The following is a 15,848-nucleotide window of genomic DNA, read 5'->3' on the forward strand; positions in this document are numbered from 1 at the left end:
GAGAGCTTTATGTAACTTCTGTGAACCTTACGCCAACAATTTGCATGTGTGAATTTCTGCACTCATATGTTGGCCCTGATCATGCTTGTCCTCCTTATGCAAGCATTCAAACCAAGGCCAATGAGACTAATTAAAAATCCACCTAGTTTTAATTCTTTGGAGATCTGTATTTGTAAGGCCCACAAAATATTTATCTCCAAAAGTCTCATCCCCTCCATCTCTTACCCAATAGCATCACCACATAGCTTTCTTAACTTTTCTGTCTGCAATTAAGATAAAATATTTGTGGCACTCAAAGGCAATACAAAAGAATTTGCACTTTCAGGATGTTGGTCTTATTTGATATGATATTTTACATGGTTCAGAGTATAAAAGGATATTTCTCCTAGACCCTTATCAAGACACATGAAATGGAGGGGGAGCTGACGTTTGCAAAAAATTCATTTGGCCTTCTGACCTGATTTATAGTTGGTTTATCAGGTGGGTCCTTGTGAATAACCATCTGGTAACGTTTATAGACCTGGTAAGACTCCTGAAATGTGGCTTTGAACTGTGAACTTGGTGGAGATGATCTCACCACCCTCACCTTCAGAAGAAGTTAAAGACATTTATTATTACAGTGTCACAATAACTACATAAATATATACAAACATCACAACAGAGAGAAATTCTGACATCCAGCAAAAGAGGAGTCCTAAAATTTTAATTAATACATTAGACAATAGATTTCCAATTCTTTAGTACAATTTAGACTACTGAAGGAATTTATATTGAATGGTATATGAGATTCCAAAATTATGAATTATGATAACTAAAATACCTATAGAAGAAATACATAAATAGTTTTCAGTAAATAACACCAATAAATGATAGGCAAAACAACATTTAAAAATATTTCTATACTTTTTAAAATCTGTTCTTATTGTAGCATACTGAAAAATACTAGAAAGATTCATGCATTTGGAAGACTCATCTCTACTCTTTGGATAAAGACCATTTTTGTATCGCAGTAATGCCAAGGGGACTACCAGATATTTTTCAAACCAAAAAGTGAAGAGGAAGCAACACTCCCATATTCAGTTGCCACTGAATTGTAAGGGCAAATTATTTGTCATCCTGAGAATCACTCTTACGAAAAAAACACATACACACCACACTACAGTTCTCAGTAAAAGTGATTGCTCCCTGACCAAAGGAATGTTATCACATGAGCAACAGTGCATTCCTCTTCAAGTGTATTTAAGCACGTGTTCATTTCAAAAATTTCACAAATATCATCGTCTCTAACCTATAAAAAACAAACTTATTGATATCCATGGTAAGAGGCAAAGACAATCTGCAAAACGACTGCTGGAACCATCCTCCTTTTAATTCTCCTTGCATCATCTTAATTAAAATGTTCAAAGTCATTATTCTTCTGTTATACAACTTATCAGAAAATTTGAAAGAATTAGTGAAATAAATCAATTCCATGGCTTATTGTCAATTACTTAGGGTGAACCTTTTAAGTCACCATCACTATGTTTTTAAATAATTACCAAAAGAGTATTTAAAATGCAATTTCCCACATTATCATTGATCAACAGCTACAGGAAAATACTTACATTCTGGTAAGCTTTTCAATTTCCAGAAAAAAATGGTATCATGATTAATAAGTGTTAGGAAGCCCAAAAGTTTTCTAGATGACTATCTTTATATTACTAATAAACTTAATGACAACCACTGTATTTAAGTAAGCAAAATTTTCTGCCTTAATTTTTATGGCTTTCAAAGTCATCAACACATATCGATGACACTTATAAAGAAGAGCTATCTTCTTATCAGTTTAATTTTATGAACAGTTACTGTTTTCCTGTCAAGATTCGTTAACATGGATAATTTAAGTATTTATACGCTTCAGAACTAAATATTGAATCTCTCTCATCATTCAACACTCAATTAATTCGAAATCTTTAGTTTTCAAGTCACAGTGCATGAAATCAATTTACAAGTATTTTGTTAACTGCATTGGTCTCATGCTAAGATTGACTGCAAGTGCAAGAGTGCCCTCATGCGGTCACACAGAATTCAGCTGTATCACACATTTTTACCTTTGATTTTAAGATTTAAACTACAATCTTTCAATAAAGCCACAGATACTAAATATCTAAGCCTTTGGAGAGTTTAAAAAATCCTTAACTAGACTTTTCCTTATTTTACCTTCAAGAACAACGTAAGTGTCATTACCTCTAACTTGTGTGCTGCATCATCAGGTAAAGAGGCAAAAATGAAGTCTTCAATGGTTTTAGGTTGATTTGTTTTAGATTTAGAGTTTTGCAAGAGTAAAACTTGATCCCCTGCTTGAAGTGGAGAGCCTTCACATGTGCACATCTGGTTCTGAAGGAGTTTCTGCAATTTTCTTTCTTTCCGTATGTCCTTTGCTTTTCGACAGGGTGGCTTGCTCAGATCAGCCCCTTTGCCTAAAAGGACACAAACAAGAGCACAATCTGAAAACAGTATGATCTTTCACATTTACAACGGCCTAGGGCCCCTTATGCCCAATGCCAAGCTAAGCTTTTGCAAGAATTTTTCCTCTACAGCTGTCTAACACAGCAAACTAGAAATAGCACCTTCATTATAATTAATCTGAAAGTGTCAGTTTCTGAATTAATATGGAAACACACTGACCATGATCCCATATCAGAGCCAAGAATATATTTAAAAAATAAACTTCCTTCAACTTTGTGCTTACATCATTATACCATATCCTTCTCATGCAAGCACAGAAAAGCTCCTGTTTACTGTATGGTGTGAAGATGCTGCTCTCTATCCAAACAGCTACAGAATCACTTTGAAATACTGAAAGAACAAAAAAGAGTCACAGCCAACTGAGATTTATTATACTGCATTAGAAACCCAGATAGCTACACTACATACTCCTGTAGGGGACACAAAATAAATCCTTTTTGCTTTGAGTCTCCTGGAAGCCTTGCGCAGTGCACAGAGATACATGACATCAGTAGTGCTGGCAGTAAGAGAAGAGTAAAAGGCCACAATCTTATCTCTTTGCTTAAAATAATATTTAGTTTGTCTGTTTTTACTAATAGGTTTAATTTTACCAATCTATATTCCAGTATCTGTAACAGATCAACTATTCATAATGTTCTATTTGTGAAATAGTGTTTATTTAAAACAAAAGTCAAACCTAGAAAACAAGAGATCAACATGGAAAAGAGCAATCAGTATTACAGGAACTTCGTTTTTCAGGAATACAAATCCAAACAGCATGTACAAATCTAAACGCAGAGTGGTCCAGATTTCTTAACAAAGGAGTCAGGTTAATTTTACACATAGGACAGTAATGTAAAGTTAACAAAAACAAAACAAAAAACACCCAAACCAAGATATGGGAATATGTATACTATAAAAATTAATACAAAATCTTCTTCAGTTAGGAAAAGATGGCTGGTCCCCACACCATCCTCTAAGTGCCCCGAAAGGATGGTTACCAAGTAAATCACCTCTTTACAAGCAGCAATTTCCCTATACATGGTGATTTTCATAATTGAATGTATGGATTTACAATCAGTATCAAACTTGTAAAAAAAATCACAAACAACATGAAAAGAAACATTTTGCTAGTGCTCTCACGTTCGCCTTTCATTTTTCCTTAAACTTTGTACACCATTATTAACTATTCTTAGCACCACACACAAGTAGCTGAACATCATACTTCACTTTAGAAGTTGAGTAAAAGCTGCATGAAGCTCTCTGCTGCACCGCTGGAAACAGTAGTGGAAGAAATAACCAATTTCCAAGGAGTACTAGGCAAAGACTTACAGTTGGTGCGGAAAGTTGCATTCAACATCTTCAGTAGAGGAAGAGTCACATTCAAAATTACATTACAAACCAGCTAATGTAATACAAAGTAACTCTAATTCTTTTCAATTCTCTCATTCTCTCTCTCTCTTGTGGATGAATTGCAGGCCAAAAAAGCACCGCAACACTAAGGATTTAGAAAGGACAGGAAGAGAGTGAAAAAGACTACTCCCACATAGGGAAATAAGGAGTTCATAAGTCTTGTACAGAAGAAATCTAACAAATATTATAACAAACTGCTGAAGAAGTCTTTTATGCCGTTAGTGTTCTCCAGAAATCTGTGTATTTGCCAGATGCTCACACTGGCAACTTTTGAAAGATTTACCTTTTTAAATGGGAAAGTAAGTACCCTGGAAGGTGAAGTGCTTTCATTTTAAGCATTAGGAAGAAGGCACATTTCAACCCTGCTAATATTCATAAGAAAAAAAGATAATCCAAACCCAGACTTAACTATGGCTTATCCCACTTTACTCTTTGAGGCCTGAAAATTACATGAAAATTACTTTTCACAGAACTGTGAAAATATAATTAGTGTTTTCTTTCCTGTTCCCTCCTCTTACTGGTAATTCATTAGCCAAAAGTGACATCTTTCTCATCCTCTGCCCACTTCAAACCTTCTCCATTGACAAAGGGAATACTGGTATACTTCTGCAAACTGGAAATGGTGAGAGTGTTAATATTTTAAATGCTCACTGTTGCTTTTGGATTCATTTTGCTTGCAAAGAATTGCAGCCTTCAGAGTTGCTGCCTGCATCTTTGTGTACCAATAGATGCACTGTAGGCACTGTAAAAATACTCTGCATCTAGTTTATACTGAAATCAAATTTCAAGCATCAGTAAGGCTGAAAACTATTCTTTTTAATGCACACACCAGGCAGAATGTGATGGCTTAACTCACCCTAGACCCTTGTCAGGAAAAACTCCCAGGCCAAACTGGCAAATGGTGGGGGGGTTTTTAGCTTGGCCCTTTGTTTGGCAGGGTTTTTTTTGTTTTGTTCTGTTCTAAGAGCTTTCATATTATGATCAAAATAATAAACTGAAAAAAAAGCATCATCTTTAAAGGGCAAAACACTAATTTATCACTTTTTATTGCTGCTATCACTTTAATATGATGACTGGAAAGTAGCCATCGGTTTTCCCAAAATGAACATTAACAGAATTCTTTTAATTATACCCCAACCACAGGCTCTAGCTACGGAAGAATATAGAAACCAGGTATTTTTACAAGAACAAACTTACAGTAATGGCAATTGGAGGAACGGAAGCAGGTTTTACTTGCAACCTTACAAGCTCTGATATAAATCACTCAAAATTAATTCCTAGTGTCCTGCAATTACTTCTTAGGAAAAAGCACACTAAACTCAGCTGTGTCATGCCCACGGTTCAATGAATCAAGAATCAGTGATCTAGGAAGTCCAAAGGGAGTCTCAGCAAAGGGATTCTGGTCTCAGAACATGCAGGCACCGCTATCCAAAGTGCCGCATCAACTGCACAGAATTCAGAGCATAAGTAAGCTTTCCCCAGTGGTGCTGCCACAACGGCACTGAAACATCAAGATGTCCTTTTGGAGATGGAGATATCATTATAAGAGAAAAATAAGAGCAACAGATCTGAAATATAACAAAGAAAATCAGTGTACGCGTAAGCGCTTTCCCCAAACTGTGGCATATATTTTTACCAATGTTTGTTGTTGCCAAGTGAAGGACTTTCAGTATGTGAGCTGTGGAAAACTCTCCAGAAAGAGACGAGCGCACTCCTGAGGCAAGTCAGCAGTTAGGCCTTCATGGCTCACCCAGGAAAGGCCCAGTCTGGCTGCTCCAGGCAGACTCCATGACAGCTGAAATGCTGAGAGCAACTCAGGAACTTGGAAAAGGAGCTAATACCACTTCTACATTCTTCATACTTCCTACAACTGCACAAGCAGATTTTACAAACGAGTGCCCTTGCCTTTCAGCTAAAGTTTTTGAGTATGTTTCATCCACACAGCTAAAAGTATTCACCAGAAAAAGAGAAGTATTATGAAGAAATTACAGACATTATGTGACTAGTCCATGGGCAAACAAGTCAGTGGAAGAGTTTATTTAAAATATTCATGATACATTTGAAGAATGATTAAGTACTTCATCTGGCTCAGGATCTGTTTCATGTCTCACATCTTCTGTAAGCTATAGAGGTTAACAAGGAAAGCTTAAAACAGTAAGTGTGCATACAGACATAAGCAAACTTTCTTCTCTATCTGAAACTGTGCAGAAACAGCCCATTATTCCTATAGGACAATGACCTGTTTTGTTTATATTGGAATAAAAATGCAATTAAACAATCTTATTATGGAATATGTCTACACTTTCCAAGATGAAAACTAAACATCTTTCTATCTGGAAAATTTTGAACTAAGTTTGACCTGTAACACTACCTACTCCTAAAAAATAAAAAAAAATAAAAATAAAAATAAAAATTAAGGATAAACTAAATAAGCTTTCTAATGCATTTATTATTCACTTTTATTTTTCCTTTAAAATCTGTGGAAAGAAGAAAGCACAGTAATGAGTATTTTCCCTTTCCCCCTTTTTCTGAAAAACTAAATACAAACAATGTTTCAAACTTCCTTTACCTGCTTTCCCAGTGTTTAAAGTTTTACACAGTGTTATTCTTAACATAACTGAAGACCATACCTTGCCTTTTTCAAAACAATGGCAGGTTTACACTAATACTGTTTACTCAGGACTGACACTTGCTGTCAATTTCCACTTCGTTCGTTTCCAAAATGAAGTCTAAATAACCCAAAGTTTTGCCATTAATTATTTTAAAAAGAAGAGGATTTTGAAAATTTCTACAACAGGTACATAAATTTCTAGCATAAATCAACTGCATTTTAAAAATGAAGATTTAAAATACAGTCTTTAACAGTTTTGGACAAGTTTTTGAGGAACACATAACAGTACTGCTTCCACGTACGGCTACCGCTGGTTTTCTGACTGACCATTTCTGAAACCTTTCCTTTTTGTTTAGGTACATAATTGCTTGTTAAACTGGTGAAATTCTGATCCAAATGGGATCAGTGTTGCTAAGGAAAAAAATAAACATTCTTTCACTTAGAATTAGCTAAACTATAGGAGGGAGGAGACAAGATCCTTGTGAAGACAAAGGCATTTTTAACATGTAATAGCTGAATGAAATTAGAAATCAGTATTACCTGCCAACATATGCAGAAACTCTGAAGTGCTCAGTCTTTACAAGGATTTTAGCTAACATTATTTACCACGTATTGGCTAACTGCAGTTCAGGAAATACACTCTATTTTTCTGAAAAGCCCACTGTGGATGCTACGCATAACTGAAAACATTATCCATAAAAGAAGGCTGCCTGCTCTGCAAACCTTGGGCCATAAGCCTGTCAGAGTAATTTATCCACTTCCTTTTCCAGTAGAGGCTGCTGGTCAAATTAATTATTCTGGCAATACCTTTCTAGACCTTTTACCTTCTTCCTTCCAGAAAGTGCTCCCATCCCACAAGAACACAGTCAACATGTAAGAGAACTATGCAGCCATGCGAAAAGAGGCAACCAGCAGCATTCTGCATGAGCATCCTGGCAGCAGCAGTTGCCAGCATCTCTTTTTTCCCCAGGGACTCTCAAGGACTTTTCTGCATGTGCAACAGGTACGATCACACCACAAAGAGGATTACCAACAGCTGTGACATATGGTCTTCCCTGTCACAACAAGCTATGTGAAAAGCTTAACACAACTGCCACCAGATGTAGATTCCAGGCTCCCGTGCCACAATAAAGGGTATCATAGCAGCTATCACACACAAAAAAAGATTACAATCAGGTGATTGATGATAAGACAATCCTTTTTTAGGGCAAGGATTTTGTGTGCAAACTCAGCCCAAAGAGAGAAGCATTTTGTTTTTCTGTAGTTAAAAAAAAAAACAGTAATTTACCACACTATTAAAATGCTAAAAATACCTCCAGTATTCCATTAATTTCAAACAAAACTCTTGAAATTTGTAAACCCCTATTTTCACTTTTTGGCACATTAAAGAGTCCTATCTTTGTACAAATGCATCAGAAAGTAAAGTGAACTACACTGCCTTATTTTTCTTCCTTACAGAAAAGCAGTATTGACAGGTAAAAACACATTAGAAATTATCATAGTTTTTCAAAATTTCACATGTTTCAGTGATACTGCAAGCAGATGAGAAAACTCAGTTAAAAAAGTCATTCTTTACAGAAAAGCCAAAGTATCTAATTTTTTTTATATCAACAGAAAGCTATACAATTTCCTCCAAGCATAAAAATTGAAAGCACAGTAACATACTGAACACATTTCCAAAGTCAGATAGGTCTGCGGCATAAGTCTATGACAGCATAAAAAATATAGTCTTACATACATAACTTACAGAGGTGCATAAATAAGATACACAGCAATTTGTAGAATAAGACAACCTGCAGAAATAAAATAATGAAAACAATACTTAAGACCTTCTTTTTAGACCTTAATTTGGTTTCCTAATGCTGCACAAGAGACAAGGTTATGCATTAACCTAACTCAATAGCTAGTACTCCTGCTAGCACTGGCCATAGCTGCATGCAGTCCCCAAGAGGCACACCACCTTTACCACTCTGGAAGTGGGAAACAACTGGTCAATCAACACACGCTGACCTAACAACCAAATTTACCGTCTGGCACAAACACATCTCAAGGTATGTAAAGCCTGAGTCACCATATCCACCCAGAATAAAGGGAAGAGCTGAAAATACACCCTATTCTATATCCAAAACTGGAAACTGGTCTGATGAGATTTGACCACCTTGACCTATTTGACTACGACCTAAGTATTTTACAGAGCTACAGAAGACTATCATCTGTAGATACCTGTTCTCAATAACTAAACTATAAAATTGAGTAAAATGAACATAACAACACTTTCAGGAAGAACTAACAAGCCAAGTAACATGCAGCACTTCTCAATTTATACACTGTCATTCCATAAATTGTGAAGAATATGTGGAATAAGAAGGAATAATTCTTGATTTACTAAACAAAATAAAGGAAGGACTTAAACAATATATGAAGCAATGATAAAATATTCCAGTTACTGCACGAAATTTGAATACCTGGCTTGGGCAATGCAGGAACAATTTTAGTTGAATGTGATGGTTCTCCAGGGACTGGAGTGTCTTTAGCTACATGGATCTGAAGGGAACCTGATTCCACCTTCTTCACGTTCACCTCTTCTTCCATTTGTTCTTTGTCCTTGTCTTCAGTCTCCACACTCTCTGCGTGATCCACACTCAAGGGCGTCAATTCAGCCTGACTTACATGAGATTCACTTCTGAATTCATAATTGCATGCAACTACATCCTCTATATGGGAATCCATAGGTTCTTCTGTAAGTAATAATGGCAAAAACTGCATGAGTGAATTTCTCTCTGCATAATGACAGCTCACACTTTGCACAATTAATGTTAATATTAAAATTCTTTCTAATTTTATAACTGTTTTCCAATAGATAGTGACTGTTTGCAATATCCTCTCAGTCTAAATACTGAAAGCTTCCTTTATGACACTGAATTACTAATACCAATCCATAAATAAGAACAGTTTTATTCATTCCACTAAAACTGGACTGTCTCCACTAATCTTGTGCCATAAATAAAAAATAAAAATAAACAAATAAATAAAATGTCAAAGTATAACGTTGGAGAATGAACATAAGTACCACTGCAACCCATAGAAGCCAGACTATCCAGTCTTGGTTTTAGTGGAGGATAAATGGAATGTGACTGTTCAGTCATCTTGAAGAAAAACCCTCCTTTCCCTGCTTGTTCTTCCTTTTATTTGCCACCCACATTCCTGCTCACTCCTATATACCAGAGGTAAAATGAGGGACTGTTTCTCTGAGGCACTCAGCTAGAAAGTATGAGTATGGCCAGAGATGGAAAAGAAAATAAGCTGGTCTGTGCAAAGAGCAAGGCAACTAACTCCTCAACAGAGGGAGAAAACAGCAGAAAGTCAGCTACCACAATTTGTTCTCTGGGCTACATGGTGCCTCGCCTTGATTCAAAACAGACTGTAAAGATACAACCTAGCCAACTCTTTACGAAGGGGTCCATATACAAATGTAAAAGTGCATTAACCGCTCAGTCAACACAAGAACTTGATCCTCATTTCCAACATTAGTCTTAATTTTCAAACACCAAGAATTTCTTACCTCCACCCATCACTTTTGAAACATCTCCTTTAGAAATAAATTTCAACATTTTTTTCAGAACTTTCTTGTGAGATTTGGAGGTCTGAAAATGCAAAGCCTGGCATCTTAAAAATAAAAAAAAAAATTTATACATCTATTTCTTTTGAGAAGGATTATTTCAGAAAAACGTATGGGACCACTTGAAAAATTGCATTGTATATGTATTTTCTGGTTATTTCTCATGTATTTAAATTTTCTTTATTTTACATTTCCTTATATTAAGCAGTCACATATTAAGCAACGCTCTCGAGTTAGTAAAATTCTGCTGCCTTGTACTGCATAATATTTATCTTTATAGTGGCATACACACAAAACATTCCATAATCACTAAAATACATCAGGACGTCCTTAATTGCTGTAGAAAACAAACAAACAAAAAAACTTTCCTAGGAGGCTGATATGCTAGAATTTTTCACATCTAATAGGTACAGCATTGATAATAACAGTACAGCTACTAATGCCATAGAATTGTATCTAGAGAAATTATTCATACCAATTCAGATGATAGCCTCTCTTATTCAGGCTACTAAAAGCAGTGTTTGTGGAATACTGACACACTGCCTCGCCTGCAACCAGTGAACAAGAAAGCAATCACAGGGCTCCTGCCTTGGATTGCAACCCAGAAGCAAAAGGCAAGGGCACATGCATAGTAGGCTGCTTACAGGAAAACATTACAGACCCTCTGATGTGCCTGTACATGAACCTAGTAGTATATATTTAGTATTTAAAGTATCATTAAAAGTAAATTAATCTTTCAAGTCTTATGTATTTAAAGCAACAAAGACAATTTATAGTTGCACACATTTGAAGCAGTCAAATCAGTGACAGCAATAACATTCAGGGTCTCTCACCTTATTGTATATTGAGGACAACATGTTTGATTCATGATGGGTTTGTAGACATATTTTCCACTTCTAAAAATAATAATTAAAAGTTAAAGATATATGGACTACAAAATAAATGGAAAAAAAACCCTTTTCTTTAAAATATCAGTATCTTACATGAAGAATAACAGAAGTCAAGAAGCAAGTTCTTCAGCTTTTTGCTACTATACTAAAATACTATCCTTCCAAACTTAAAATAACCAAATATTACCTAACAGAATTTAAACAGAAAATACAACTAAGAAAGCATGTTGTGTCTGTTCTGTGTTTTGTATCCAAAAGATATTCTGGATTCTCCAGCAAAATTCCTACCTAGAAGTCCAGATTCTTGTTCAGAATCTAACTGCAAGGCATCTGACAAGAATCCCCATCACACGCTTTTGTCTGCTCCTTGGCAGAGCTGGGAACAGCTGCAGAGATAAGCTCTAATAGCCAGGACAAAATACCCATCATCACCTCCCAAAAACAGAGGCTTAGTAAGAAAAGTGGCAGCTCCTGCAGTCAAAAGACTCAGAGCAGAACAGCAGATGGAGAGGGAGAAAAAAAGATTTTGACCCAAAAATATGAGCTTCAAAATTTATCAGATCCTCACTGGACAGAGTCTGAAATAAAAGTTCCCAAGCATATTCAACAATAATATTTCCAGAAATCCCAGCATTAAAAAGGAGGGCAAGGTAACAGTCTTTTTCAAATTTGCATCTGCTGAACAACTCTCAAGACTATAGAAGATGGCCAGGAGATCCATCACCCCAGCACTGCTTTAAATTGATAGCTCTTTCTGTTTGCCTGCCTTCACAGAGTCACACCACAGCTGACGTTGGAAGGGACCTTTAAAGATCACCGTGACTTGCTGCAACTTGTTTATGCAGCATGTCTAAAAGAACAGATGTGTTTAAAAACATTTCTGAAGTCACCAAATTGTCCTTGTTAGACTAGACATTTGTTTCCGTGTGCAGGAGTTGCTAGACTGTGTAGAAAGGAACAGGACACTGTCAAAAACATTTTTTGAGTTGTTCAGTGCTTGTATTTACAGGTTCTGAAATTAACTTGTATTTGAGGTGCACATAGTGCCTCAAAGTGTTCTAGAACACTCAAGACTTTCAAAATATCTAGGCATCCATATCCATATTTAAATCACTCTATCCATATAAAGTTAGCTCAACAATGGTTGAACTTAAAAACGCTGAACAGTTAGCGCAAAAAAATCTATCCTTTTGTTTAAGACATGAGATATAAAGTTGGTAAATTGACTTTAGCATGTATTTTTAAAGTGTAACTCCAAGAACAGAAGTAATGTAGAGTTCCAAACACCACTGAAAAGAAATGGTGCATTATATTCAATATTCGTAATATTCAATAAATCAGAGAATAGTTTGAAGGAATATTGTCAATTTAAATACAGCATGCTATGCAAACATATTTATCCCATATTGATGAAAGTTAATTCTCATATGATCTTGATTACGATCATTTTTATATTAGTCAGAACAAGCAGAATCCTTTTTTTTCTCGTTCTACAGTGCAACAGAGTCTCAGAGTATAGACAAATACTCGTTCAAAAATTTTCACTTATTTTCCTTATTCTCAGTGAGACACTTCTAGCAAATACTTCCTACGGCCATCTTTTATGGAAGCTATTTAGTTGTTTTTACAAACCTATAATTTATATCTGGATTCTAACTGAACTGACAACATGCCTTTGTAGATTAATTTTTGTTTTTGGTTTACCTTCGCCATCCTCTGTCTATGAGATCCTGGTAATCTTGAATGGTCATTGAATGTGCCCACATACCTGCAATAAATAGTCATACACTTGACCGACCACAGGTAGACCCTTTAAAACATTAAAATATGACAAATTCCATAGAAATATTTTTATAAAACTAACCAGCTAATCATGACTTTTGAATAGATGTCCTTCAAGGATTTGGCATATTCATAAATCTCAAATGAATGTAAACACAACAGTTTAACATGAAAAAAAAAGCAGCTACATAAATCTTGGGCTACAATCAAACACATCATTCTGACTACCGATTTTAAAAGACTACCATCCCGCCTGTTACCTTTCCCCGAGATACACCAGCAAAACAACACATAATCGTTCCTCTGTCAAACTGATCTGGGTCAGAAAAACTCTTATGAAAGATGCTGAAGCTAACTCTGATCACTTCCAGGAACCACTTTGGGAGCAATTCCACACGCAGTTACGGAGCTGAGCAGACATGCAGGAACTGTAACCTCTGACCAGGAACTGAGGAGAATATCCCCCGCGTCCTGCAGAGCTGGCTGAAAGAGGGCTTGCCTAGCCACAGCTTGAAGCCTGCTGAACCCTTCCATGCAGGTAGGCTCTCACCCTCTCTAGGCTGGCTCTGAAGAAAAAAGTGAGACCACTTTGCAATTACCAGTTCTCAGCCTTCTTAAAATATAACCTCACTTAAGCAAGAAGGCTCAGGTCTGTTACTCAAAAAGTACAGCAGGCTTGTAGCTTTTAAAAGTGGCTAGCTACCACTAAAGGAGAAAAGAACATCATGTCACACGTGTAGGGATTAAACAGAGCAAGGAATACAATAAAAGACATCCTAAATTAGATCATTGTCATCATCATGTAAAAGTTTTAAATTATACACTTTACACGTATATATTTCTATACTGGGGGAAAAAGCCTTCTGTGCTTATCTCACTGCCTACAGCAAGCACAGAGTTTCAAGAGTGGATCTCTCATCTGATAAAACAGGCTGATAACTAAAGGAATCAAGGGTAAACACCTTCACTAGATGACCTGAGATCATGCAAACATCTTTTCAGTAGATTTCATTTTATTAGTAACCATGTATTATTAAGTATTTAATAATTTTTAATTATAAATTGTTAAGTATTATTAGTGAAAAACACGCTTCCTCCAAAAGGCACAGCTGAAAAAAATGGACCCCCAAAAAACACAGGTCCTTCACCTCCCTCTTTCCAACAGCAACATTTTAAGTTTTAGATATTATGGCTCATTGATTATTCCTATCCTTTGCATTTTTCCTCTGTTGTGCTAACTTCACCTTTAAAGAGATAATTAAAACTTTTATACCATACCAATCATGCAGTCTTTAATTTTTATTGCACAGAGTTGTAAGATAATCAGTTATAGCAACTACCAGTATACTCGAAAATAGATAAATTCAAGTCTTTTTCTCTAACAGCTTAAAGTTTTCAAACCAAGCAATACCACTACAATACCCTTTTATACCGCCATATGGCCATAGTCAAACGTGCTTTCACAGCCGTATCTGTGCTATTAAACTGCTACCGTCCCAGGCCGTGGGAGAACTGCGGGTACATCTCCACGCAGGGCGAACGGGGGGAGCTTAAACCGCCGCTGCAGGAGGACAAGCAGGGAGGTCAGTCACCGCAGCGGGCCCCAGCCCCGGCCGCCGCGGCAGCGCCCCTCGCCCTCGCTGGCGGCTCCTCCAGCGCCCAGGCCCGGCAGCAGGGCAAAGGGCAGAGGGCAGGACGCGGCTGGAGGGCGGCTGTTTCCAACCCGCTGCTCTTACCGCCCCTCCCTCGCCCCTCACAGTCCTGCCGGCAGCGGCCCCTCCCGCAGCGCCCCCGCGGCCCGGCCCGGACCCCCCGCTCCGCCGGCACCATGGGAGAGGTTGCCGGTCTCGTTCTTGCAGTAGCCGCAGCGGTAGCCATCCTCTCCCCCGAAGTACTCGACGATGCTAAGGGAGCTCTCGGCGGCCGCCATCGTCCGCGGCCACCCTGCCGCGCCGCCGCGCTCAGCACAGCACCCTGCCCGCCGCCCCACCGGACACCCCGGCAGGCCCGGAAGCCGCCGCCATCTTTGCTACGGGCAGGCCACAGGCAGCGCCCCACAGGAAGCAGCCGCGCCGCGGGCCCCGCCATATTTGCTAAGGGCGGCTGCGCCGCAGCCTCCCATCTTTAGTGAGGGCGCGCTCGGGGAGCGGCGGCCGCCGGGCCCGCGGGCAGCGCTGACCCGCCGCCTCCGCGCACTCACCTGCCGAGACCTTCCCCTGCGCCGAGGCGCAGTAGCCGCAGCGGTACCCCTCCTTCCAGCCCTTGTACTCCACGACGGCGCCCCGCATCGCGCCCCGCCGGCCCCGCGCGCCCGGCGTTGCCTGCCCCGCAGCGCCCCCGCCCGCCCGCCGGGCCACCGGGGCGGGGGCAGCCGCGCGGAGGCGGCCGGGGGCAGGCTGCTCAGAGATTGCCTTCGTGGTACGTGCTGGCCGTGTGGCAGCCGGCCTGACCGACGCCCTCCCTGGTTCGCTGGATTTGCATAAGAACCGTCAAGCCTGAATTCCCCCAGTTAAGCTTTCTCCACGGCAGCGTGGCAAGGCTTTGCTGACAAACTACAGCACTCCTGAGGGGTGCAATAATTTTACTTTAAGCAAGTGAAGTTACTGTTGAAATTAAGAATACTGCTTTTCCTACTTTAAGCCACTATAACCTGTTAACCAGTTGTGCATAATTACACTAAACATAGCATGCAAATGCCACAGCACAGGCAGTAAGTGCTAATTACATTTCTAGAGTGAAGCAGAATATGCACACTGGCTTCATCAATTCGTTTTACCTTTCCCGAACAGTCTCAAGAGGCCAGTCCTGCAGGTGAGTTAACCCTGTCTTCAGAAAAAAACACACAGGTCCACCCTTGATCTGCCATTCAAAAAAGGAGACTCACACGCTTGCCAATACAATGCAATTACCATCAAACAAGCAGACAAGACATTAACAGCATTTCCAGACAACACAAATATGCCTGGTCTGATGCTAGCTTGATCAGTTCAGGGTACTCCTCAGCCAAATTTCTCAGAGCAATTTGATGCTTTTTCATCCTGTCTTC

General features: G+C 38.6%; 1 protein-coding gene across 13 annotated transcripts in view; it reads right to left on the reverse strand.

The window, feature by feature from the left end:
* Positions 1-15,188, reverse strand: part of ATE1 (arginyltransferase 1) — a 95,199-nt gene extending 80,011 nt beyond the window's left edge. For 3 of the 13 annotated variants that reach the window (XM_064514329.1, XM_064514331.1, XM_064514325.1), the window contains exons 1-7: positions 14,612-14,866; positions 12,725-12,788; positions 10,964-11,026; positions 10,074-10,177; positions 8,977-9,249; positions 2,227-2,459; positions 458-586 (exon numbers count right to left, since the gene is read on the reverse strand). In XM_064514329.1, the coding sequence (XP_064370399.1) occupies positions 458-586; positions 2,227-2,459; positions 8,977-9,249; positions 10,074-10,177; positions 10,964-11,026; positions 12,725-12,788; positions 14,612-14,732 (987 nt within the window). In that variant the 5' untranslated portion in view covers positions 14,733-14,866. The other 10 variants (XM_026105547.2, XM_026105543.2, XM_064514326.1 and 7 more) reach the window with 9 other exon arrangements.
* Positions 15,189-15,848: the final 660 nt, after the last annotated feature.

The sequence above is a fragment of the Dromaius novaehollandiae genome, chromosome 6 (assembly GCF_036370855.1).
Source record: "Dromaius novaehollandiae isolate bDroNov1 chromosome 6, bDroNov1.hap1, whole genome shotgun sequence".
Lineage (NCBI taxonomy): Eukaryota > Metazoa > Chordata > Aves > Casuariiformes > Dromaiidae > Dromaius > Dromaius novaehollandiae.